The 27,721-nt window shown below is 35.2% G+C and overlaps 1 protein-coding gene across 17 annotated transcripts in view; it reads left to right on the forward strand.

Annotated features, from left to right (window-relative positions):
• The window catches only part of CARF (calcium responsive transcription factor), an 84,764-nt gene that overhangs the window by 37,592 nt on the left and 19,451 nt on the right, over positions 1–27,721 (forward strand). For 3 of the 17 annotated variants that reach the window (XM_034654980.1, XM_034654982.1, XM_034654981.1), the window contains exons 11-16: positions 331–564; positions 2,082–2,244; positions 4,487–4,550; positions 9,133–9,263; positions 9,627–9,999; positions 14,567–16,021. In XM_034654980.1, coding sequence (XP_034510871.1) covers positions 331–564; positions 2,082–2,244; positions 4,487–4,550; positions 9,133–9,263; positions 9,627–9,999; positions 14,567–14,712 — 1,111 coding nt within the window. In that variant the 3' untranslated portion in view covers positions 14,713–16,021. The other 14 variants (XR_004623572.1, XR_002142643.2, XR_002142648.2 and 11 more) reach the window with 13 other exon arrangements.

Genomic DNA, 27,721 nt, shown 5'->3' on the forward strand with positions numbered 1-27,721 from the left:
ATGAGCCCTGAATCGGGCTCCATGCTCAGCGCAGAGTCTGCTCGAGATTCTCTGCCTCTTCCCCTCTCTGGTTCCCCTCTCCCTCTGTCCCTACCTGCCCCCATGTGTGCACATGCTTCCCCCCCAATAAATAAATAAGTAAAATCTTTCTTGAAAAAATCAAGCAGAGGACATTTATTTATATCTATTATTTTAAAATTGTTGTCATATTTACTTAATATATAATCATATCTTTTCTTAAAAGATTATTCTTTTTCCTCATGAGTTTTAACGTAAGTGTGATTCTTGCCTTTGTCTGGTAATGTAATTTTAAATATTTCTTCTTGTCAGGTGGTATGTACAGTTACCTACAAAGCAAGCTCATCAGTATCACGAATTAGAGGCTTCCTGCCTCCCTTTGCCACCTTCCCCATTTCCTGTGTCTTCTCTTGAAGAAGAGGAAACTGCAATTAGGGATGAGAATTGTGCATTACCCTCACGTCTACATCCTCAAGTAGCACATAAGATTCAAGAATTAGTGTCACAGGGAATAGAACAAGTATATGCAGTAAGGAAACAGCTAAGGTACAGTAAAAACAGATTGTTCTTTTACATTTTTCATTTTTGTTTGTTGGTTTAAATAATAACATTTATCGTCATAGACATTTTCTAAGACATGCTATCAGAGTAATAAGGAATGTAATTTATTAATTTATTAAAATAATCTTATTTATGAACTGATCATTTTCTAGCAGATACTTGGCAAGCCATGAGTAATGATTCAGCTTATTCATTTGAAATATTCCATATTCAAATTTAGCAAATTGGACTATTTCTGAATTATACAATAAATGCCTTTACAGAAAAAAGCCTTTGTAGAACTAAAGATTTTAAAACCTAGGCCATCTAAGCTATTTGAAATGCAGTTAAATTGTATTATAACAAAAGAACGTGGATAGTTCTTTGTATGATAGAAGTTTTCATGTAGCACTCTGGTCCAATGTTACTGATTCTCAGGATACAATAATCATGATCTCATTTATTCTTGCGACTCTGTAAAATTGGTATATTTGTCTCCATTGTGCACATGAGAAAACGGACACTATGAGTGGTTAAATAATTGGCTTAAGATGTAGAGGCAGAACTGAAATCTGTATCTTATTCTACAACCTGTGCTCTTTTACCATGGTTTCTGCTACTTAACTGGCCTTACTCCTACTGGTTATTTTGTAATCCAATCTGAACAACACAATGAGTGTTTCTTAGGATTATATCTTAATTAATATGTGATTTTCCCATGTAGCAGCTTTCTCAGACATTTTATATTTATTTTCATTGGGGCATTGTTAGAGCCAAAATTTGGTAAAGCCATACATTATTTACTAAACTTGAACCTTAAGAATAGAGGTATAATTCAGCTCTGCAGCATGGTCTATAGAAGGTAATGCACAAACCATATAAATATTGGGCTTTATAATTTTTTATGTATTTTTTGTATATTAATGTGTTAGTGCTGCCTTCTATTTCTATATTTCTCTTTTGTCTACTTAAAGAATTCAAGCAGGTCCTATTTCATATAGTAAGTGATGCCTTTTGGCAGCAGTGTAACATGATGCTTATACAATAACCTGTGTGTAGGCCCAAGCTCTCTTACTTACTGGCTAGATGTATAACTTTGGCAAATTATTTAACTTTGGCAGCCCTCAGTTCCCTTACCTGTAAAGTGGAAATGATAGTTGCACTTACCTCACAGGATTATAGTAGGCATTAAAGGAGATCCTTGATGTGAAGTGTTCAGTACACTACCTGACATAGCTTTCAAAACATATTATGCTTAAACTGGCAATAATGATTCCTATAAAAATGTCAAAACTTACTGTAGATATAGAGGTATTTAACCAATGAAAGTATTATATTGCTCTAATCTGCATGATTTCTTTGATTTAATGCACGGAAAAAATTAAAAGTGGAAAAATATAAATTATAAAGCTGTAAACCATGCTTTACAGATGTTTATGCTAAAAAAAGAACCATTTTCTCATTTGATCTGAAGTATATTACTAGACTATTTATGTTTTTATTCTATTTTATGCTCTCCACAGAAAATTTGTAGAAAGAGAACTATTTAAACCTGATGAGGTACCTGAGAGACATAATTTGTCCTTTTTTCCAACTGTAAATGATATTAAAAATCACATCCATGAGGTACAGAAATCCTTGAGAAATGGAGATAATGTGTATAACTCAGAGATCATTCCAGCAACGGTATGATTACAATTGTAATTCTTTTGTTTTATTATAGAATTTTTCTCAACTTCTCTTACTATTTGGCCTAATGGGGTGGTTGTTATTAGGCCATATAAATAACTGATGAAAGAAAAAAATAGTAGTTTTGGGGGTGCCTCTGTGGCACAGTCGGGTAAGCATCCAACTCTTGGTTTCAACTCAGGTCTGATCTCAAGGTCATGAGCTTGAGCTCTGAGTCGGGCTCCATTCCCAGTGCACGGTCTGTTTGAGTTTCTCTCTCCCTCTTCCTGTGCCCCTACTACCCTGAGCCCTCTCTCACTGAAATAAATAAATCTTAAAAAAAAAAAAAAAAAAAGAGGGGCTCCTGGGCGGCTCAGTTAAGCATCTGCCTTCAGGTCAGGTCATGATCCTGGGGTCCTGGAGTCAAGCCCTGTGTCAGGCTCCCTACTCAGTGGAGAGTCTGCTTCTCCTTCTCCCTCTGCCCCCACTCCTCATGCGTGCTCTCGCTCTCTCTCTCTCTCAAATAAATAAATAAATAAAGCCTTTTTTAAAAAAGAAGAAATAGTAGTTTCTTTTTCTTAAAATGTAAACATGAAATATGAACCCTCAGATGATGATTTGACTAAAATTTTTTTATTACTCTCACAAGAAATATCAGTGAATTTCCAACCGTGATAACAATAGTAATCTTCATTTAAAAATCAATATATTTTATTTCTGTAAAAAGTATATCTTGTTCATCTAACAAATACTTATTGAGTATATACTGTGTATACCTCCCTCTCTTTTTAAAAATAGATAGACAGGGGGTGCCTGGGTAGCTCAGTTGGTCAAGCATCTGACTCTTGATATCTGCTCAGGTCATGATCTCTGGGTCCTGAGATCAAGCCTTACACCCCATTGGGCTCCGTCTCAGCAGGGAATCTGCTTGAGATTCTTTCCCTCTTTGCCCCTCTCCCTGCTTGCTCCCACACACTCTCTCTCTACTAATCTTTTAAAAAATGGGCACCTGGGGGCTCAGTCAGTTAAGCATCTGACTGTTGATTTCAGTTCAGATTATGATCTCAGAGTTGTGAAATTGAGCCCCATGTCGGCCTCCATGCGGAGTGTGGGATCCGCTTGAGATTCTCTCTCTTCTCCCTTTGCCCCTCCCCTTGTTCATGCTTTCTCTCTCTCTCTAAATAGATAAAATCTTTAAATTAAAAAAAAATAAAATAGACAATTTTCAGTAGAATAGTTCAGACTTGAATACACAAAGGGATGATGTTCATTCTATATGCCATCTATGGATATCAATTTTATCTCATACTCTAATTTCTCCCTGAATATTTGTCAGTTCTGTGAAAATTTTACTTACTCTGAAGAGAATAATATAATTATCCAAACACTACTAATTATAATACAGACAGTAATTATGGCATTAAAATCTTGGTGGCAGGGCACCTGGGTAGCTCAGTCAGTTAAGTGTCCCAGCTCTTGACTTCGGTTCAGGTCATGATCTCAGGGTTGTAAGATCAAGCCCTGCCTTGGGCTATGTGCTCAATGGGGAGCCTCCTTGGGGGATTTTTTGCCTCTCATTCTCCCCCTCCCCAGTGCTTGCATGTGCTCCGTCTTGCTCTCTAAAATAAATAAATAAGTCTTTCAAAAGAAATCTCAATAGCAATACCCCCTTTTTTTTTTTTTCACTATCCAAATTATGCCTTCTTAACTAAATAGATTCAGATCTTAAGCTATGGCTACTATTCTTTTCCATCCCAAACTCTCTTAATTATTCACTATCCAAAGTTCAGGAAGTAAAGTGGATTTGCCATCTATACTTGCTATCCGAATTCTTGCTATCTGAACTTGGGAAGCTAATGTATTTGGATAGTGAAGTGTACTTATGTTTTGAGAAGTAAACAAGTGAAGAGTAATTACTGAATAAAACACAAATATGCTATCAATAAAATATGACAGTTGTATTAATATTTTATTTTATTTTATTTTATTTTTTAAAGATTTTTTTAATTTCTTTTTTCGACAGAGATAGAGATAGCCAGCGAGAGAGGGAACACAAGCAGGGGGAGTGGGAGAGGAAGAAGCAGGCTCATAGAGGAAGAGCCTGATGTGGGGCTTGATCCCATAACACCGGGATCACGCCCTGAGCTGAAAGCAGACGCTTAACCGCTGTGCCACCCAGGCGCCCCAGTTGTATTAATATTTTAAAACATTTTTAAATATAAATGCTTTATTGTTTTTACAATAAATGTTCCCATTTCAGCTTCAGTGGACTACAGATAATGGGCATATTCTCAGAGAGACTGTGACAGTTACCTTTGCAGAAGGTAGGTTATCTTGAATATCTTTAATATATAAAATCAGTGTTAAAACTGGAAGACATTGAAGATATTATCTTGTCTAATCAAATATTATGGATAAGGAAACCATGGCCCAAAGAGACAGGAGCAGCTATGTTAGGATTTGTCAAAATAATTCTAGCTGTTTAAACATATATGTTACTCCTATATACTTTCTCATATATGTTATTCAGCTGTAAAAAAGGATGAGATGTTGCCTTTTGTAATGGCATGGATGGACCTAGAGAGTATTATGCTAAGTAAAATAAATCAAACTTTTCATGAGAAGGACAAATACCATATGATTTCACTCATGTGGAATCTGATAAACAAAACACATGAATAAACAAAGACAGAATCAGGCCTATAAACACAGAGAAAAAACTGATGGTTGTCAGAGAGGAGCAGTGGGGTAGAATGGGCAAAATGGGTGAAGGGGAGTGGGAGGTATAGGCTTCCAGTTCTGGAATGATCATTAAGTCACAGGAATAAAAGGCATAGGGCCACCTGGGTGGCTCAGTTGGTTGAGCATCTGGCTTTTGGTTTCAGTTCAGGTCATGATATCAGGGTCATGAGATTGGGCTCCATGCTCAGTGGGGGGGCTGTTTGAAGATTCACTCCCTCCTCCTCTCCCTCCCCTCTCAAATAAATAAACTATAAAAAAAAAAGTCACAGCATAGGGAATATAGTCAGTGATACTATAATCACAATGTTTGATGACAGATGGTAGCTACACTTGTGGTGAGCATAGCATAACATATAGAGAAGTTGAATCACTGTGTTATACACCTGAAACTAATGTAACATTGTGTGTCAGCTATATTCAAACAAAAATAAAAAATAAGGGGTGCCTGGCTGGCTTAGTTGGAAGAGCATATGACTCTTGATGTTGGGTTTGTGAGTTCAAGCCCCACAGTAGGTGTAGAGATTACCGAAAATAAATAAATAAACTTTAAAAAATTCCTCTATAATCAGCTTTTATGCTTTATGATTAAAATTTTGAGGCTGATTACTCGTACAGCTTACTATAAAGCTAGGCTAATTCTGGTAGTAATAACCGTAAGATACCTTGATCAGGAAACTTTGTCCATTTTATATGGTTTGCTTTTTCTCATATGCTTTTACTCCTATGTTCTCATTATTCCATGCTTATTTTACCCTTTTTTTTTTCTCTTCTGGAAATGTGTTTTCTCTGCTTCTGTATGGTTAACTTCTCTCACTACTCAATCTATTTGGCTTTAAGTGCTCTCTTAACTTCACCCCCTGTATAAAGTTAGACATTCACTCTTTTGTACTTACCTCTGGATTTAACATGGTATCCTTTTGTTTATACATCTGTATCTTTCATTATGATTTGAGCTCCTCGGGCAAGGGTTATGTTTTATTCAAGTTAACATAACTAGTTCCTAGCATAATCCCTGCTACAAAGTTAACATCTAAATAAATGCTTTAGAATAAATTAATGAATAACTGTATACAGTACAATGATTTCTTTATTCTTTGGCTGTTTAACCTTTAAGAGTCACTGTGCATGGAGAATAACTTTCAAATTCTTTATCATTATTCATTTGTTCTGCACCTATTTTACTCATTGTGATAAATGCTGGACATAAAAAAGAATAAGTGAGTTTCTTGCTTCATTGAATTTCAAATTTAGTAAGAGAAAAAGACACTAAGCAAATATATTCTAATTACTGTTATTAATAGTGCCATAAAAGAGTTGTGCAAAACTGTGTGAGAATAGTGACAGAGACATATAATCTAGGCAGTAAGGAAGTAACACTTGAGAAAGTGGCTTTCAAACTAAGAACTGAAGAATGGGCAGGAATTTGTCAATCCAAAGAATACCAAGTTTAAAAGCTAAGCAAGAAAGAGCTTGTCATGTTCAAGAAACTTAAAGTTGTTGTGGTTTTAAGCGTAGACAATGCCTAGAGATAAAACTGGATATGCAGAATGGGCTTAGGAGGCCCTTTGAGCTGTCCAAATGAAAGGTGATAGTGGTTTAGTCTGCAGTTAGTGGCATTTGTACTAGAATTGGACAGATTTTAAGAGTTGTTTTCAAAGGTTTTGGTTATTGATTGAATGGGTGTGGGAGATAAAAGAATGGAAATGATCTGGGATGACTCCTGAGTTTCCACCATGAGCAACTGACTGATAGTGGCATTTACTGAGGTAGGCAACACTGGCATAAGAATAGGATTTGAAAATGGCAAGGGGAAAGAAAAAAGTTCATGAAATCAAGTTTGGAAAGCTTGGGTATCAGCCATTTCAGTGGAGTGGATTGGGAAGAAGCCACATTGGGATGGTTGAAGAGCAAATGAGTGATGAATGAAGAAGTAGAGACAATGTGCTATGAAGGGAATATGGGGTTGAGGGAAGGTATTTTCAGATAGGAGAGAGCTGAAAAGAGAAATGAAGGTGAAGGTATTTCATAGCTTTGATGATGGGAAGTTGAGGAAATTTCTGATAGTTTCTCTTTTCTAAGTAAGAATGCTGAGAGTGAAGAAGATCTTAGGAAGTGTGGCCAAGATTGGACTTTTGCAATCTTCTATAGTGTAGAGAAACCTTGTAAGGTTGTCAGGTACAGGTGAAGGTCCTGTTGAAGTTGATGATCGTGAATTGGTATTAGTAATAGCAGCAAGTTTCTTTTTCAGTGGCATTCAGCATCACATATAGGCACTGGAAGCCATTTTCATTCAGTGTTAGGATTTTTCCAGGAGTTGTAACAAAAATACAAAGTAGCAAGGGAGGTGAGGGGATTTGCAAGAGAGTGACTGAAACTATAACCATAGGATTCGACTAAGCTGGATGGGGAGAGAATTTTGATAAGAAAGAAGTTGATATATCTGAAGAAAACTGAGTAATCAATGAACTGGAGGTTCACATGAGGTTGAAGAATTGTAGTAGTTAAGGAAAGTACTTAAGCAAAATCCCTGGAAAAAATAAGGGGTTGTGATCAAAGAATGGGATGTTTGAATTAGAGATTTTTAGATGTAGAAGAGTTGAGGGCATGGCGGTAATAGTGGGTGACTACAGCAGAGTGAAGTACAAGGACAATTAGAAATGAAGAAGCCAAAAAGTGAAATAAGTCAGAAAGAGAAAGAGATATACCATGTGATTTCATTTATGTGTGGAATCTGAAAACCAAAACAAATAAGCAGATGAAAAGCAGAAACAAACCCATAAATATAGAGAGCAAACTGATGGTTGTCAGAGGGGAAGAGTGGTGGGAGATGGGCAAAATTGGTGAAGGGAAGTGGGAGACACAGGCTTCCGGTTCTCGAATGAACAAGTCACGGGGATAATAGGGAACATACCCAATGGTATTGTAATGCCATTGTATGGTGGCAGATGGTAGCTACACTTGGGGTGAGCATAGCACAACATAGAAACTTGTGGAGTCACTATATTGTACACCTTAACTAATGTAACATTGTGTGTCAACTATAATTTTAAAAAAGAACTAAATAGGGGCGCCTGGGTGGCTCAGTCATTAAGCGTCTGCCTTTGGCCCAGGGCCTGATCCCAGTATTCTGGGATCAAGCCCCGCATCAGGCTCCTCTGCCAGAAGCCTGCTGCTTCCTCTCCCACTCCCCCTGCTTGTGTTCCCTCTCTCGCTGGCTGTCTCTTTCTCTGTCAAATAAATAAATAAAATCTAAAAAAAAAAAAAAAAAAAAACCAAAAAACTAAATAAGCCAAGAAATGTGAGAGTACTGTTTAATCCTCTCAACAGTCCTTTGAGAAAGATTCTCTTACTATCCTGATTTTACAGATGAAGAAACTGAAGTTTAAAAACCAAGTTAAGTAACATGTTGAAGGTTACAGAGAAAACCTATCTAGTGCTTAAATCCATCCTTGTCTGACACCAGGGCCATTTTGAAAAATTACTTAGTTACAGTATGGAAACAATAAACAGTTGTTGATAATTGGTTTTTGATTGATTTAAAGAGATGAACATATTTGGGTTAATACATAGAAATTACATGAGAGGGACTATATTCCCTAAGGACAATCACTTTAGCAATTGAGATATTAAGAAAACAGAGATTTTTACTCTTAGTCATTTATTCCAAAATGAGTTATTGAAAGAAACATAATACTGTTTTTATTGAGGACGCACTTTGTGCCAGCCATTATCCTAGGCATTAGGGCTACCAAAGATGAATTAAGTTTGGTCTTCATAACTGACAGGCTCAATAGGTTTCACACATCCAGAGAAGTTTATATGTAGTCCAGCATCATAGCATGGAAAATGGACTAGATTAGAGTTACAAATACATAATCTTTCAAGGAAAAAAAATACTGTTTCCAACATCACATCCTAGATATACTGAATTAAAATTAATGGAGGTTGAACCTAGGAATTTATATTTTTAAAAAGTTGCTGAGTGATTCTCATTTTACCAGTTCTGGAAATAGTGGACAAAATAACGTCTTAAAGTCCTTTTCAAACCTTTGAATTTATTTCCTACTCTAATTGTGATAGTAAATATTATAATAAAATGTAGTGTCATATAACATAGAAACCATAAACATTGTTTTGATAGCTGATGTTTTTTATATAACTTAGGAAATTCACCAGGGGAATCAATTAACACTAAAGTGGAAACAAATCAGACAAGGCGTTCTTTGTCTCCAGAGCCAGCCCACTTGCTTTCTTCGCTTTCCTCATTTCAGCCAAAAATATTTACACAACTACAGGTAGGTATCCAGTGAAATAGACAAAATTGAAGCCCTTCCCTTTCTTAATCTCTCTTCTTCTTCTAGGGATTTTATAGAATTATTATAGAATTACAATGATGATCACATATGTTTTTATTATTAATTTCCTGACTTTTTTGTATCTTGATATAAGATCATTTAAACAATACATTTTGAAAAAGTTGGAGTTGACCCTGCATGCAATGAAGTTTAGTTGTTCATTCTTATTTCTGTCCTCAATATTTGTTAGTAATTATACTCCTGTATTTTATTCCAATATGTGTCAAAAGAATAATATATCCTATGAGAAAATTATACTTAGTAAATTTAAACATTTTGATATAACTCTTTTCGGTTTAAAAGGGTTTGCAGTTGCAACCAAGATTCACTTCTCCTGATGGATCACCGGCTCTGATATCAGTAAATAACCACCCTTCCTCCAGTCCTTCAAGACTTCTGGATTCATTAGAAAGTACTGTAATGAATAATAATTCTCTACTGCTTGGTCAAAGTCATAGTCTTCAAACAGATACATGCCTAACCCCAAACAATAGCATTATTGCCTCTACCATGGGTAGCCTTCCAGGACCAGATCAAAATCTGGCCGCAATGGACCAGCTGGTGGAAGTTGGAGATGTTGAGGATACAGAGAATATGGAAGGAAGCGTTCATCGGATTCTGCTGGGAAATGTGCAGACCATCCCAATACAGATTATAGATAGCCACCCAACTATTAGTAAGTTAAAAGCAACTTGTGATTTTTTTTTTTTTAATTTTATGGACTATCATTACTGTTACACTACAAAAAAACCAATCATTTCTACTCGGGTTTATAAAATATAAACAAAACTACTAGAAAAAGGGAAAAATATCAAGAGCATAATAACTTTTAAACTTTTTAATTTTTTCTCTCCATCAAAATTATTCATTCCCTAATTGCCTCAGTTTACATAGAAAATCTGTGGTGATATGAAATCAGAGGGTCATTTTAGAATGCATGAAAAAAATGAGAAACTTTTTTTCTTAAGATTGTATATTTATTTATTTATTAGAGATAAAGAGAGCATGAGCAAGGGGAAGGAGCAGAGGGAAAGGGAGAAGCAGACTCCCCACTGAACAGGGAGCCCAAAGTGGGGCTCGAACCCAGGACCCTGAGATCATGACCTGAGCCGAAGGCAGACACTTAACCAACTAAGCCACCCAGATGCCCCATAAAATGAGAAACTAAAAAGGAAAACATTTAGTGTAAAGGTTACTATGGAAAAAGTGTTATGGAATGAAGTGGGCAGATATAAATGTTAAAGATTTTGAGTTATAAACTTAAATGTTGAGTTCTATGGAAACTGAAAGGGAACTAGTTAAGCTTTGGAGACTTGGGTTTAATCCAAGCCCTTGTTACCTTCACTTTGTAACAAACCTAGTCAACCTGGTGATAAATTCTAATTCCTACTTGACCTGTGTCACTCCCTTTCACATAGATTGTTTTGGACTGGGCACTTTTGTGGAGAAAGATTTGCAGTTAGCTTTGAAGAACAAAAATCTTCATAGAAATTATCTTTAGACTGTACAAAGTATTTACCCTCCATTCTTAGTCATCATTCTTCTGGGTAAGGAAAAGTGTAAGATAGTTCCTTCCAGGAAAGAATCATCATCTTTTACGTTTATTGGAAGTGTTACTTTTAAGAAAATTTCTCCAGAGAGCTGAATTTATTCAGAGTTGTCATTTCTGAATAAGTTTAATAGAAGAGAGGGAAAAGGAATATATGTGAATTAATCCTCAGAACTTCATGAAATAGTTAATGGTGTCCCTATTCTACAGATAGGTAACTCAAGGTTCAGGGAGGTTAAGTAATTACCTAAAAGTGATAGAGTAGGGATTTAAACCCAGATCTGTCTGCCTCCAAAGTTTCTTTCTATTCTAACATGCTTCCTCCCTCTATGTTGTACCAAGGGTATTTCTGAGAGCTCTAATTCAGATTGCTTTAAAGGAGACCGTCTTTGGATCTGAACTTGCATGATTTATCAAGTTAGGTCATGATCTGAGGGACTACTTCACCTGAATATGAATTCTGAGGGTCATTCAAATCCATCTTCTACTAGTTTTCTTCATGGTGTTGGCTGCCCATAAGTGACAAGCATTAGGGGTGTTCACACTTTCCTGAGCAAATATTGGTCCCCTTAATCTTGGTTTCCTGTAGCAACTGAAAAACTGATAACCCTGAGAAAGAGAAAGATTTTGTCTTAGACATCCCACCTGCCAGTTTAAGATAGTGTTGCTAGTATGCTGCGTTTAGATAATTTCATCATAAGTACTTTAAAATCAGAATGGTAAGTGCATTGTGCAGTGTTTCCGATAAGCAAACATATAGCTTATACAGCTAAGTCAGAACTATCCATTAAGATGTGGCATATTTTTTTGTAAAGTACTTATGTAGTTGAGTTTCTTTAGGGAGGGAATGTTTTCCTTGATATATGGCCACATATGGAAACCATGTGGGAGTGGTAACAAATCTGTAAATTTGTAATACATATACCTGTTTGCAAAACATCATCTTCAAATAAGAGGAGGCTTCCTGACTTTTATTTACACATATTTTTAAAGGCAGTTAAGTTTAAATATGAGATAGTCCTCATATTTTATCAAATTATGGACTGCTTTTTTGTCAAAGTATCTGAGAGGAGAATACTATGGTTTTCTTAGTCTCTTCTTGTTTTCATTACCAGCAAACTGAAGGAATTTTTTTTAACTTCTCAATATTAAATTTTTATTCTTTTTCTTTTCTTTTTTATTGAAGTTCAGTTGACACACAGTGTTACATTAGTTTCAGGTGTACACATCCGGAAAGAATTATTACGAATGACTATTTAAGATGTTAGAAGTACTGAGTTCTCAAATACACTGTTTTTCAAAAAACTACTGTTTTTTGCTTTGCTTCTAAATTCATATAATTATAAAGATTCCAGTGTTATAAGTTACATTAACCTTTAGGGTTTTTCTTTATGTTTGGTTTTAAAGTTGAAGAAAATCCAGAAGGTACCATTTCTGTGAGTCAAGTTAAGCAAGAACCCAAAGAAGCAGCATTGTCTATGGAAGCAAAAAAAAATTTGGACTGTAAGAAATTATCTGCCATATAAATTATTGAAGCTTTTCAGAATTTACAACTTGGGTAACTTCTGATGTCATAAAAAAGAAGGTGAATATTGTCAAAGTGCAGCATTGTGATGAATGGACTGAAGACTAGTTCAATGAGCAACTTTGATTTAAAACTGTTATGTTTGTTGCCAAGTCCATATTTTTGGAAGCTATTTTACTGCTCTCATTTTGTATAATTCTTATGCTTTTTGATTATCTGATAAAGCCAGTATTTCAGAAGATCATTTGAATTTATTCATGACAATATAGTCTGAACACAAATAGTTATCTAACTCATCCCTTGGAAATGTCCAGTTTGCGTTCTGAAAAGACAAAAACAACAACAAAAAATAGTGTGTGAGTGTGTGTGTATGACTGTGTGTATGTGTGTTGACTTTTTTAAAAGTTATGAAAAAACTTATTTCCTCTTTTAAAAAGTTGAAGAAATCTTTACATAAGCAGACAGGTGAGAGATTATTTGTAGTCTGTCGCATTAGGAAAGATAAAACAGTAGTAGATTTGAATCATAATATGAAGCCCAGCATTCACATCTGTGGAAACTGTAGTTGCATTTTGGCTTCTTCCATTATAGTTTTTATACTTAAAACTACAAACCAATAGCATACTAATGGTCATCTAATAGAAATTTAAAGTGTCTTGGTAAGTGCTCAGAATTTTAACTTGAATTAATCAGATAAGCAACAGAAATAAATGTATATTGCATGGGTTTATATAATATTGTAGGTGAAGCACTACTTATGGATAGCAAAATGTAGAAATTGAGAGAATTCAGAAAGAATAATAGAATTCCCCTGGTGTTTACAGATGATTTGGGGGACTTTTTGATATCAGCAGAGGATTTTTTTTTCCTATTTTGTATTGAATATTCAGCTCTGGTTGGAAAAGAATTTGAGTTGTATTTATTTTTCTATGCCAGAGTTCTTACTGAATTGGTGGTATTAGAATTTATAGTATTTCAAGGTAAGTATTTGTAGTTAAAAAATTAGTTCATATTTAAAACTTTAAAACAACTGATGTGTATGTATATTTGCTTGTTGAGTAAGTATATTTACTCGAAATACTAAGTACTAATCACTATATTCATTGTAAGCTTCTGTTTTCTGGAGTGTTGGTAAACTAGAAATGTCAATTGTGAACTGTCAAGAAATCAGCATAAAGGCTTTTTTCACCCCAGGGACCATGTGTGGGTACATTTAAGATTTTATTTTAAAGTAATAAGGATTTCAAATGGATATTGATGTTTAATTTTCAAAGCATATGAGATATAATATGAAATTTAACCTTAATATTTTACATGAATATGAGTCATTTTTGGCTTTTCTAAGTCCAGTCTCCCATTCTTAATTCACTTTAATTGTTGCAGGTACACAGCATGTATCTAAGTATAAAACATCATTATATTAGAAGTGAGTGGAACTCTTATAATTAAAGACCTTGCTCTTTAGATTTATACCCTATTTAATATAAATGTATTATTTATACCCCTATTTAATACAAAGTTAATATTCAATTACATATATGATTTTTAGTTAGAATAGCTAACTATTCTAAGAATTGAAAATATTTAATGTCAGCATTTTAGAGGCAGGCTGCCAAATCTGATTATGTGACTCTAAGTTAAACACAGCTCTTAGTTACCTCAAACCCAGATTTCTCTTACTCTGTGTGTACTTAAAGGGTATAAGTCTAAATTAATAGTTTAGTATTACATTGTAGGTAATATTATTTTCATTTGTTATTTTTAGTTTTTATGGAAACTGTTTTCAAGATTCATTAATGGCAGTAGCTAATTAAATATTTTACCAATTGAACTATATTCCTTTGGAGACATTCTTTTCTTTTTTGATGTTGAGTTGTTAAGGAGAAATGCTTGTTAAGATACAAACTCCAGTGAGTTACCTACAAGGATGAGAGATGTTAGAAGATTCAGACTTTGGCACTTGATCAAGAACAAAACATGGTTAAAAAATATTTCTCTCACTTCATTCTCTGTGAATGTCTCTTTCTGGTACTGGTTTTTGTTTTTTGTTTTTGTTTTTTTATGAGGACAGAAAGTTACAGTACATCCTCCTCAAAAACAAAAAGCAAAATTAAAAAAGAGCGTGAAGAAAGGTTTAAGTCCCTAATTGTATACTCTTTTGGTTTTTAGGTAGAAACTGGAACTATCAATATTTTCATGTAAGTATTTCAATGAGTAGCTCTTTAAAAATAGTTTCTAAATTTTTAAAAATTCATTTATCCTCTAAATGCATGTTCAGTCACAATATATCAGTATTGTATTTTAAAGGTGCTTAGCATCGCTTTTTTAAAAGTATGTTTACATATTTTAAATATTCAGTTATTTTTTAAATGCACAGGGTATTAAATACAAGTGCATAAAATTTTCAGTATCTATATTTGGCATTCTCCTAACAGCTCTACAGCAAACTTTGACATGTGCTCTTTTGTGTCATGTATTACAAGGTGTAATGTCTGTAGTAGTGAGTTGGTTGGACATTCAAAATAAGCAGTTAGAAATTCATAATTACAGCTGAGCTTTTTTCATCACTGTGGTTTTCATGTGCCAGAGCCTCTCAGTGAACTTTATAGATAAACACCACCCTGGTGGGCTTTTCCCTCAATATTAATTTTCTCCATAAGCAGTTAACATGCTTAAAAGAAAAAGCTTTTATACAAATACCTTGTCTTATCCAAGGTAAATGTTTTCTAAAAGTCATAAAAATGATAGAAAACAGATTTTGGAAGCTGGTCCTACATTAGAGTTTCTGATTTTGAGGCCCACCAGCTTGTGTTTTGTTGTTACATCCTGTCAAAAATACATACTTAATCATGTGAGTATGTGAAAGATGTCATTTAATTTGTACCAGGTTTTTTAAAAAGTTTTAAAATGTGTGTATATATATTGTAACTTAATGTATAGTGTCCTTGTTATAATGTAATTTTTTTCATTAAAAATCCTATGTTATTTTTTCCTTAAACTTGTTAGTTTTCTTTTTATACCTTTTCTGGGGATAGTGGTAGTTTTGTTCACCTTAGAGATGTTGAATAAACACTTTAATTACCTGAGAAATTTGGCTAGAAATTTGAGTTCAATTTGGAACCTGAAAGTTTTTCAGCATAACTACCAGTAACTCCTGTTATCATTACATTTAGGGACATATATGCATTTAGTACTCTGAGCTCAGCCAACCATCAACATTTTAAAACAATGCATGTAATAAGGTATTAGTAATTCTTTTCTCACATCTTGGCCTTGTGACATCTTTAAGTACAGCTTTATATTTTTTGGCATAATGAAAGAAGCGTGTGATTTTAAAAGGAGGGATCACCCGTGTTTTTCCTCTTGGCTTTTTTTTTTTTTTCTTTATTCCACCCTGCCTGTTTTATAGGACCATAGAAAATCTTACTGTCTCCAGAAGGGGTAGTGTATTAACTATTCCCCATCAGTTGATTTAGCTTTAGACGTTTTAAATGGTATATTGCTTTGATATCTAAGTATCTATAATTCTACTTAATTAACTTAGTTGTAATGGCAAAGCTTTAGTGTACTTTTGCCACATACATATTAACTATGAAAACTATTGTTAAATAATACAAATATTCACTGATGACTGAATTCTTAAAACTTCAGGAATAAAATCAGAATCTTAAAAAAACTCACTAATGGATTCTAAATTTGATTCATGAGAAAAATAAATAAATTGTATGGTTAATATTGAAAACCTTTGAAAATGTGATATGGGTATAATCATGCAGGGGAAATGTTGTTTAAGGGTAAAACTTGCAAATGGGAAATAAGTCCTGGAATTCTAATGTACAGCATAGTTGTTATAGTCAATAATACTGCATTATAAAATTCAAAGTTGCTCAGAGACTACATCTGAAAGGAAAGAATGGGGGGGTAATAAAAAAAGGGAAAGAGTAATTGTGTGGCATGATAGTGGTTATTAGCTAACTTTATGGTGGTAATCATATTACAAAATATAAATTACCAAATCAACACATTGCATACCTTAAACTTAATGTTATGTGTCAATCAACCTCAATTGAAAAAAAAGAATTCTAAAACCAGAGGATTAAGTGGGAGTCTCAGATATTAGCAGTTTTTAAAAATATTTTTATTGAGGTATAATTGACATAAAATAAATTGCACATAAAGTGCACAATTTAATAAGTTTTGATATGTGTATACATCTACGAAACTATCACCACAATCAAAAAAATGAACATATCCATCACCTAGATCCTAGTGCCTCTTTGTACTCCATCCCCTCTTCTTCCTGCCTCCCACCCCTATCTCACCATCCCCAAACAACTACTGATTTGCTTTCTGTCACTAGAGATCAATTTTTGTCTACAGTTTTATAAAAATGTATGAACATTTTTTATCTGACTATTGTCACTCAGCATATTCAAGATTCACCTATATCAGAATATATGAATAGTCCATTCCTTTTTACTGCTGAGTAGTATTCCATTGTATGGATATACCATAATTTGTTTATCCATTCACCTGTTGATGGACAGCTGGGTTGTTTACAGTTCTAGGCTATTACAAATAAAGCTGCTATGAACATTTGTATAAAGCTCTTTGTATGAATATATGCTTTCATTTCTCTTAAGTAAATAGGAGTGGAATGGCTGGGTCATTTGGTAGGTATATATTTAACATTTTAGGAAACTCTCAAGTGATTTTTCTGAAGTGGTTATACCACCTTACATTCCTGTCAGCAATGTATGAGAGTTCTAGCCACCAGTTGGTATGGACAGGCTTTTACATTGTAGGCATTGTAATAGGTGTGTAGTAGTATCTCATTGTGGTTTTAATTTCCATTTCTATAATGACCTATACTGTTGAACATCTTTTCATGTGTTATGTGCCATCTGTATATCTTATTTACTGGAGTGTATGTTTGAATCTTTACCTCATTTTTAAATGGAATTGTTTTCTTATTATAGAGGTTTAGAAAGTATATTCTAGATACCAGTCCATTTTTTTTAAAGATTTTATTTATTTATTTGACAGAGAGAAAGAGAGCACAGCAGTGGGAGCAGCAGGCAGAGGGAGAGGGAGAAGCACACTTGCCTGAGCAGGATGCCCAATGCAGGACCCAATCCCAGGACACTGGGATCATGACCTGAGCTGAAGGCAGATGCTTAATGGACTGAGCCACCCAGGCGCCCCAAGTCCATTTTTTAGAAATGTTATCGACAAGTATTTTCACCTGATCTATAGCTTATCTTTTCACTTTCTTAATATAATCTTTCAAAGACCAGTTTGGTTTTTTTTTTTAAAGATTTTATTTGTTAGAGAGAGCGCACAAGCAGGCAGAGGAAGAGGCAGAGGCAGGCTCCCTGGCTGAGCAGAGAGCCCGATGGGAGCCTGATGCGGGGCTCAGTCCCAGGACCCCTGGATCATGACCTGAGCCAAAGGCAGATGCTTAACTGACTGAGCCACCCAGGCACCCCTCAAGGAGCAGTTCTTAATTGTGATTAAGTACAGTGTATCTTTTTTTTTCCTTTGTGGGTCATACTTTTGTGTAAGAGATCTAAGCGATCTTTGCCTAACCCAAGGTTAAATTTTCTCCAGGTTTTCTTCTCAGAAGTTTTAGAACTTTGAGTTTACATTTAGGTGCATGATCTATTTTGAGTTAATTTTTATATACATAGTACATGACCCTTTTTTGCATATGAATACCCAATTGTTTCAGCACCATTTTATGAAAAGACTGTATTTTCTGTTGAATTAAATTTATACACTTGATGAAAAATTCATTAATCACATATATTTGGGTGACTTTCTGGACTCTGTTCTTTTTCATTGACATATTGTCTATCTCAGTGGTCTCAATCAGGGCAATTTTCCCTCTAGGGGACATTGCACAAAGTCTGGAGACAGTTTTAGTAGTCGTAGCTAGGGAGATACTACTGGTTTCTGATAGAAGCCAGATCTTCTGCTCAATATCATACAATGCGTAGGACATCCCCACAACAAATAATTATCTGGCTCAAAATGTCTGTAGTACCAAGATTGAGAAACTCTGGTCCATACTGATGCCAGTACCATATTGTCTTGATGGCTATACCTTTATCATAAGTCTTGAAGTCAGGTAATACAGTCTTTGAACCTTATTCTTCCTTTTTTTTGGCTACTCTAAGTTCTTTGTTTTTCCATGTGAATTTTAGAATCACGTTGTCAATTTCTTTTTTTAACAATGCCTGATGGGATTTTGACTGGGATTATGTAGATATATAGATCAATTTGGGGATAATTGAAATCTTAATAATTGATACTTTTTTTTCCCTCTGCAATGTCTTAAGAATTTTCAGTGTATAGGTCTCACATGTCTTTTGTCAGATTTATCACTAAGAACTTCTAAATGACAGTGTTTTTTAATTTCAATTTCTTATTTTTTGCATTAATATGGAAACACAGTTGATTTGTTGTATGGTTCTTATACTTTGCAACCTTATTACACTCACTTATTCTCATAGCTTTTTGATAAATTCTGTTAGATTTTCTACATAGACAATTATGCTTTTTTACATCTTCTTTTCCAATCTGGATGCCTTGTATTTCTTTTTCACAACTGTTACACTGACTAGAACCTAAAGTATAGTTTTAATTAGAACTGTTAGAGTGGATATCCTTGCCTTTTTTCTGATCTTAGGGGAAAAGCATTTAGTCTTTCACTATTATGAGGTTAACCATAATTTTTGCAGATGACCTTTATCAATTGAGCCAGAGTCGTCCTGTTCTTAGCGTGCTGAGAATTTTTGTTAGGAATAGCTATTTGATTTTGTCAGATGCTTTTTCTGCAAGTATTGAGATGATCATTTGGTTTTTCTTTTTTTTAAATCTCACAATATGATAAAAGACTTTGAATTTCAAAGAATAAAACAGCCCTGCATCCTTGCATTCCTAGAATAAATCATACTTGTTCATCAGGATGCATTATGCTGTTTTATATATAGTTGGGTTTCAGTTGCATTTAATGTTACTATTGATACAGTTGTGTTTGAGTCTTCCCTTCCATCTTGTTATTTGTTCCATCTGTACTTTGTTCCCTTTTCTTTTTCTGCCTTTTGGTGCAATTGCCCTCTTTTTATGATTCAACTTTACCTCCTTTATTGACTTATTAGCTGTAACTCTTGTTATTTTAATGATTGCTTTAATGTTTCTACCGTGCTGTCCCAGTCTACCTTGTCTACCTTCAAATACTATTCCATCATTTCACATGTAGTATAAGAATATTGCAATAATATACTTACCTTTTCCCCTTCTTTGTGCTATTGTGGTCATACATTTTATTTCTATATATCTTACAACCTCACAGTACATTGTTACTATTTACACTTTAATCAGTTATCTTGTATATATTATTTTTAAATATTTTCCTGCTTTTTTGCATTCCTGGTGACTTTTGATTGGATGTCAGATATAACTTTTACCTTGTTGGGTGCTGGATATTTTTGTATTCCTGTAAATATTCTTGAGTTTTGTTCTAGGACACAGTTTACTTTCTTGGAAACAGTTTGTTCCTTTAATGTCTTGCTTTCAAGCTTTTTTAGTTAGGTAGGACCAGAGCAGCATTTAATCTAGTGTTAATTTTGTTTCACTGTTGAAGCAAATCCCTTCTGAGTACTCTACCCTGCTTTTGAATTAATGAGGTTTTTTACTCTCGCTGGTGGGAATAGGCACTCTTCTGGACCATGCGAGCCTCAGAGGGTTATTATCCCCCTAGTCTCAAGTAATTTCTTTATACTTATGCACTGATCATTAAATACTCTGTTGAATGTTAGAGAGTGAACTTCTGCAGATCTCTGGAGTTCTCTGTGTAGTTATCTCTTCTCCAGTACTTATCCTACATCTCTATTTGTGTTGGCCTTCCTCAATTCCAAGTTTCATCTCCTCCACCCTGAGAGGCTCTGCCTGGTTTTCCACTCCATGTGCCATAGCCTGGAAACTCTTCAAACAGCAATCTGGGATGACATAGGCCTCATCTCATTTGTTTTCCATCTCTCAGGGATCACTGTCCTCTCTTGCATAATGTACAACATTTTGAGAATCATTGTTTCATATATTTTGTCCAGTTTTATAGTTGTTTCAGGCAAGAGGGTAAATCTGGTCTCTTCTACTCTATCTTGACTAGATATGGAAGTTCTCCAGACAGTGATGATATCATGTCACATTTGGGTTTCTGCAAGCAGTCAAACTGGGAGATGACATAGAGGTTGTAAGGGAGGCATAAGGATATATTATGAGATGGAGTAAGGTACAACAAATCTGAGTGAGACAAGTAGGTGTATCATGGTGGGATTTGGAGTATAGGATTGGTCCAAAGTAATTCTCCAGAACAGCCTAATTGTATAGGGACCACCTTTGATGGTATAGTTTCCAATCTCCATTGCCATGGTTCTGTCAATCATAATGACTCAGCCTTCTGTGTACCTGACAGAGTTAGGCCATGCAGGATACCAAAATGAATGATTTAAAAGTTTGCCTTAAAGGAACTTATTGTCTATTACAGGTGATACATAACTTTATACAAGATAGAAAATGGTAAATTTGATAATAGGTATATGGATAAAATCATATAAGAATTAAGAAGAAGACGACATTACTTACAAGAAAGAGAACTGACAGTAAGCACCAGGGATTGTACTTGGTGCTCTCTATTGTTTGGTTAAAGCAATTGGCATTTTGCAAAAAGTAAGTAGTTTCTTATTATTACAGCTAGGACTGGTAGTTAAGAGCATGTGCTCTGAAGTTGGACAGTTAAGATTTGAATCCCACTTCTCATTAATTAGCTGCGTAACTTTGGACAAATTACTTAAACTTCCTGTTCTTCATATTTTTTTTCTTCTGAAGAAATGGTAGTAGCTACATAACTGAATTATTATGAGGATTTAATGAGGTAACCTATGTTGCAATCTTAGAATCTGTAACATACCAATCAATATATGTACGTTTTTATAATATTAACAAAATTTTAAATCCTTAAAGGTAAGCATGATCCTTATTTATTATTTTTTTAAGTAAGCTCTACATCCATTGTGGAGCCCAACATGGGGCTTGAATTCATGACCCTGAGATCAAGACCTGAGCTGAAATCAAGATTTGGACACTCAACCCACTGAGCCACCCAGGTGCCCCATCCTTATTTTCAAGATGATGTATCTGTTAGGGAACATCTTTGGCTGCATGCAACAGAGACATGATTATGGTGGCTTAACCAAATAAAGAGGTCTTATTTTTTTATGAAACCAAGTCTGAAGGCAGTCTCACCAGGGCTGGTTCCATGTGTCCACCAGGAACCCAGCCTCCCTTAATCTTTTCATATAACCATGTCTAACATGTGGCTATCATCTATGTACTTGTTGCTTTTTTGTCCATGATGGTTGCTCCACTTCCAGCATTGATCAGAGTTTAGGCAGGAAGAATGGAGTGAGCAAAAGTCCTGTGCTGGGAGAGTGAGCCAAAGGTCTTTTTTAGGAGACCCATCAGCAACTTCCACTTTTATCTGATTGGTTAGAAGTGTTATATGACCACTCTACTTATAAGGGCTGCTAGGAAATGTAGTTCTTTTCAAATCTGGACACCACCCTGAGAGAAATTATATTTTAGTAAGACAAAATTGATTGACTATCATTTAGGCCACTAATGGTGTCTCCCACAAATGGGAGAACTGAAATTCAGAAATTGAAGTGCTTGAGGTTGTTAAACAACTATTAAGTGATAAAGTTAATAGTGGTAGCAATGTCTGGCAAATACCATTCCATATTCCTTTTGCCACACAGTCCACAAAACAAGTGATCTTTTCATTATAGGATATTTGAGTTGGATCTTTCATGACAGAACATAGACATCAGATTAAAATGCAGATGTATAGAATTCAAGGAGTAAGTAGAAGGAATTATATGGCTCATTTGGAGATACAAATATAAAGTTCACTTGGATGAGAACTTTTTTTTTTTAAAGATTTTATTTATTTATTCGGCACAGATAGAGACAGCCAGCAAGAGAGGGAACACAAGCAGGGGGAGTGGGAGAGGAAGAAGCAGGCTCATAGCAGAGGAGCCCGATGTGGGGCTCGATCCCACAACACCAGGATCACGCCCTGAGCCGAAGGCAGACGCTTAACCGCTGTGCCTCCCAGGCGCCTCCACTTGGATGAGAACTTTAAGATTCAATGAAGGAAGGAAGCTGGGGAAAAGACTGGTAAGATGAGAGAAAGCTTAAATGGTAGAAATTCTGGAAGGCCAGACTAAGAATTTTATATTTTGCTTAGTATGTGTACATTTAAAGTCTTATTGAAATGATCTGTTAAAGGAGCCCAATGAGTCAAAAAGCTTTTCTAGGGGCACCTGCGTGGCTCAGTCGATTGGGCATCTGGCTTCGGCTCAGGTCGTGATCCCAGGGTCCTGGGATGGAGCCCCACATCCAGCTCTTTACTCAGTGGGGAAACTGTTTCTCCCTCTCCCTCTGCCTGCTGGTCCCCCTGCTTGTGTGCTCTCTCTCTCTCTCTTACTCTCTGTCAAATAAATAAATAAAATCTTAAAAAAAAAAAAAAAGCTTTTCTAAAATCCGGATGAAACTTTAAATTTCACAGATTTCTGAAGGTAGGTTTAATGACCAAATGGAAGTGATAGAGTAATTTTTTGAATACCATAATAAAATTGTATAATAAATTTTTGGCCTTGACTATTGTATCTATAACTGCTTTAGAGAAACTGTTGGGTTTTTACATTTATATTCCACAAAGACACTCTAAAATCTTAAAGATGGACATTCATTCATTCAACAAAACAGACATATTTCCTGCCCTTTTGGACCTTACAATCCAGTACAGGGAGATAGATAATAAATAATAAACATAGTAAATAAGTATATGTAAACATACATATGTTTACCTGTAAGTATATGTACTTAAATGTATTATTGTATGTATACTGTATACTTCTACATTAGGTTAACAAGTGATATAGCATAAAAATGGAGCAGAGAAAGAGGGACATATGGAATTGGTATGGTAAGAGTTACAATTTTTAAATAAGGCAGCCAGAATGGGCCTCATTGAGAAGGTGCATGCAAGCAAATTCTTAAAGACAATAAGACAGTCATGCAGATACCATGCAAAGCAGGGCAAATAAGAGGGAACTAAAGGATTGGGCAGTATGCAGTATGCCTGAAGGTCAGCAACAAGGCTAATGTGAGTGAGCAAGGGAGAGAGCACTGGGAAATGAGAACAGAGAGAAAATATCGAGTCCAATCCTGTAGGGTCTTGTAATCCATCCTTTTACTCTGAGCAGAAACGGGAAGCTGTTGCCAAATTTTGAGCAGAAGAATGAAAGCATAATATGACTTACCCTTTGAAAGGATCATTTTTGGGATGCCTGGGTGGCTTAGTCGGTTGAGCAACCAACTCTTGATTTCCGCTCAGGTCGTAATCTCAGAGTCATGAGATCAAGCCCTGCAGGGGGCTCTGTGCTCAGAGTTGAGTCATCTCGAGTTTTTCTCTCTCCCTCTGCCTGTGTTCCTCCCCTCTTTCTCTTTCTCTTTCTCTAATAAATAAATAAATAAATAAATAATAAATAAATGGATCATTTTGGCCATTATGTTAAGAACAAACTTTATAGTTTATCTGTCTCTCCCTACTAGATTAAAACTGCAGGGGCAGGGATCTTTGTCTTTTTTGTTGTTGTTGTTGTTCATTGATATATGACAGTGGCAGATGCTTAGAAAATATTTTTGAATGGATGACCATCTAGATTTTAGATTTTAGAGTGTCCTTATAAAAAATAAATGGAAAACAAAGAGAGAAGGGAAATTTGTTGAGGAAATTGCTAGAGAAATATTTTTGAGCAGGAGAAAGGGGACTAAGTCAAGCCTAAGTAAAGGGCTTGACTTTAGATAGGACCATGGATACCTTATCTACGGATAGATGACAAGGCAGACTACATGGGTAAAGATGCTGGTAGGTGGGTACAAGTGAGAGTGTGGAAATTCTCTTGATTGCTTCAATTTTCTCAGTGAAATAAGCAGCAAGGCCTTCAGGTAACTGTGAAGATGGGTGTGTGGGGAAGCATGTTGAGGAGAAAAGCTAGTATGAAAGTAATTAGGCAAGGGAAATATAATATTAATGGGCCTACTTGATTAAGGGTTCATTTAAGGTTCATGTTCATAAATTGAAAATCAGATTAGTCAGCATGTTTGTGTATTTTTGTCCAATCATGATCAGCAGTGGCCGAGTATTTATTGAGAACCAGACACTGTTACCTGTTGGCTGTATGAAAGATAAATAAAACCTAATCCTAGCCCTATAGGGACTCACAGTATAGTGGCAGGCAGTTTTTTGTTTGTTTGTTTTTTTAAGATTCATTTATTTTAGAGAGCACATGTGCAGGGGGAGGGGTGAAGGGAGAGGGAGAGAATCTCAAGCAGACTCCCTGCTGAGCTGGGAGCCCTACATGGGACTGGATCTCACTACCCTGAGATCATGACCTGAGTGGAAATTAAGAGCCAGTCGCTTAACCAATTGAGCCACCTAGGCACCCCATGACAGTTTTTTAATCAACTAGTTATAAAATGGTGTGATAAGTACTTTCAATTCAAACAAAGGAAAAAGCATTATAAATCAAAGTTCCAGGCTAGCTAGCAATTCAGGTTATGGATGGAACAATACATTAGTCTAAGAAGGCAAAAGATTGTGAAAGAATCACTTCCAAACTCTCACCTCCCAGTGTCCAATCAAAAAGGTATTATGTATAAACTTTGTGTAATTCCAATCAGATCCTCCACCTTGCAACTCATTTTAAAATAGATCCCAGAACTCATAAATATTGCACCTCTGACTTCCCCTGTGAGATACTAAGACTATCCAGTTAGTATTCTCCCTTATTGCAATAAGCAAAAACTTCAGTTTTGCTTTATCAACAGGTTATTTTGGAGGTATTTTAAAGAAGCCAGCAGTTGACGGTCTTGGAGATCTTATCGAAATCTGGTAACCTTGGAAACAGCATGTTTTCTGAGGCCTTTTGAGCCTTCTGCACAGGGCCTCTCCAATGACAGTGGTGAGGTAAGTTCATGTTGGGTTTGAACTCTGATTTCTAATTTTTTCATCAAATACTCCAAATGCTAAGTTTAGCTTGTTTTGTTTAGCTTGAGAATGTTATCTAGGAATTAAACTCTTTTTAAAGAGTTGATTGATCAGGTTTGAAAAACTTATATTTGGTAGAAATCTGCATTATTACTGTCAATACTACTGTTTGTCCTTGTCATTTCTTCATTGTGCATCTATAAGAGGAAGTTCATAGGGATAAAGACGGGTGTAAACTTATAGGTTCGGAAGGTTTCTCTTCAGACTGCCATCCTTTGGAAAAAAATGTCTCAAGTCATCTATGAAAGTTTATGAGAATTTTGCCCACTCTTGCTTTGTTTTGTCCATGAAAGTCTGTTTCTTTTTAAGAGGGGGTCCCCAAGATTCAAGGTTCATATTTGGCTAAGAGTTGTCAGGCTCATAGGTTTATCTTTAGTTTGGTTCTGTAGCCATTCTTGACTGGATTCCCACACCTTAAATGTGTTTATGCTAGAATCAAAATGGGTCTTGTTTGCTTTCTAAATGATAGAAGAATTATTTGGAATTACAATTGGTTTTGGGGGGGCACTTCTGATAGAAACAACATTGTTCATTTGGGGATGCACTTTGAAGTGAAAAGAAATCAATATCCCAAACATACAGTTATCTACATTTTAAGGCAAGAGGAAAATTCTAAAATAAACTGAAGGGATTATGAAATTGCCTCCTTAAAAAATTCTTTGGCAAAGGCAAGAGAAAAATGTGAAAAATTTAGAACTGTCTTTTCTAAATCCTTTCAAATCACTATTTGAATATGATGTCCTTTCTTCTTCTATTCCACTTCCTCATGTTTTTCTATTTCCCTCTGTTCTCTCTCCTTCTGACTTTTCTCCTTTCCTTCAAAATACCCCATAAAGAGATAGTTTTATTACTCTAAAAGAGAAAGATCACTTTAATATAAGAAATAAACCTCTCCTTTTTATACTTAAAGTATTAACAATTACTGGCATTTTTTGTCATATAAATTAAATTGTCGGGGGGCCTGAATTAATGTTTAAACCAGCTGTAATGACTGACTCCCCCTCCCTCTCCCTCATCCTCTTGTGTGTGCATGTATGTTATGCATCTACACTTCCCTACATTTAAACTTTCCCCTTTCTTTAATTAAGGAGACATAATTAGTCTTTTATAATGATAATTTTGTATTTGACTTTAACTGGCTCCCTCTCATTTTTAATTTTTATTCCTCTTCTTTTCCCTCCCTAGGGAAACATTAAAGATTAATTGATGAAAACAATTATTCTGTCATTATGTACTCAATCTAGGAACATCTAATGAAGAATTTCTAAAATAAAAAAATCATTAAGCTGTGTTGTGTTTCTTTTTCTTCAAAATTGCTTTTAAGAGATATTTCTGGTTAAAACTACAAGAAAAGGGGCACCTGGGTGGTTCTGTCAGTTGAACGTCAACTCTTAATTTTGGCTCAGGTCATGATCTTAGGGTCAGGAGATAGAGCCCCATGTTGGGCTCCATGTTCAGCTCAGAGTCTGCTTGCCCCCCTCCCTTTGCTCCTTCCCATGCTCCCTCATGCTCCGCGCTCTCGTCTCTTGCTTAAATAAAAAATAAATAAATAAAATCTTTTAAAAAAAACTGCAAGAAAAGAAGAAAAAACCTTGATTCCAAGATGAAGGGTTTTGAAACAGGATTTAAAGAGTTTTTATAATTTCATTTATGAATACAAAGTTTATATATCATGCAGAAAATGTTCATAAAATATTCCTGATAGAGGAATCATTGGACAAATTTGAATGAGTTAATCATACTGGCTTAAAGGATTAAAAAACAATTATCTTCCTGACTTTAATGTCAGCACTATATGCTAGTTTATACAAGAAGATTGAACATCTCATAATTTAAACTTTATATATTTCTTGCATTGGTTTTATGAGACAAATTATTATCATTATTTCTACAAATTATGCTTACAAAAATTTGGAGTCATGATTAACTAGATAAAATTGTAATGATAGGTATCTTCTGAAAGTTTATCATCTTATTTCTATAATATCAAAATTCTTAAGAACTTTATATTTGGGGCCAATGGGTTGCTCAGTCAGTTAAGCGTCTGCCTTCAGCTCAGGTCATGATCCCAGGATCCTGGAATCAAGCCCCATCTTGGGGCTCCCTGCTCAGTGGGGAGTCTGCCCCTCCCCCCTGCTTGTGCA

The sequence above is a fragment of the Ailuropoda melanoleuca genome, chromosome 2 (genome assembly GCF_002007445.2).
Source record: "Ailuropoda melanoleuca isolate Jingjing chromosome 2, ASM200744v2, whole genome shotgun sequence".
NCBI lineage: Eukaryota > Metazoa > Chordata > Mammalia > Carnivora > Ursidae > Ailuropoda > Ailuropoda melanoleuca.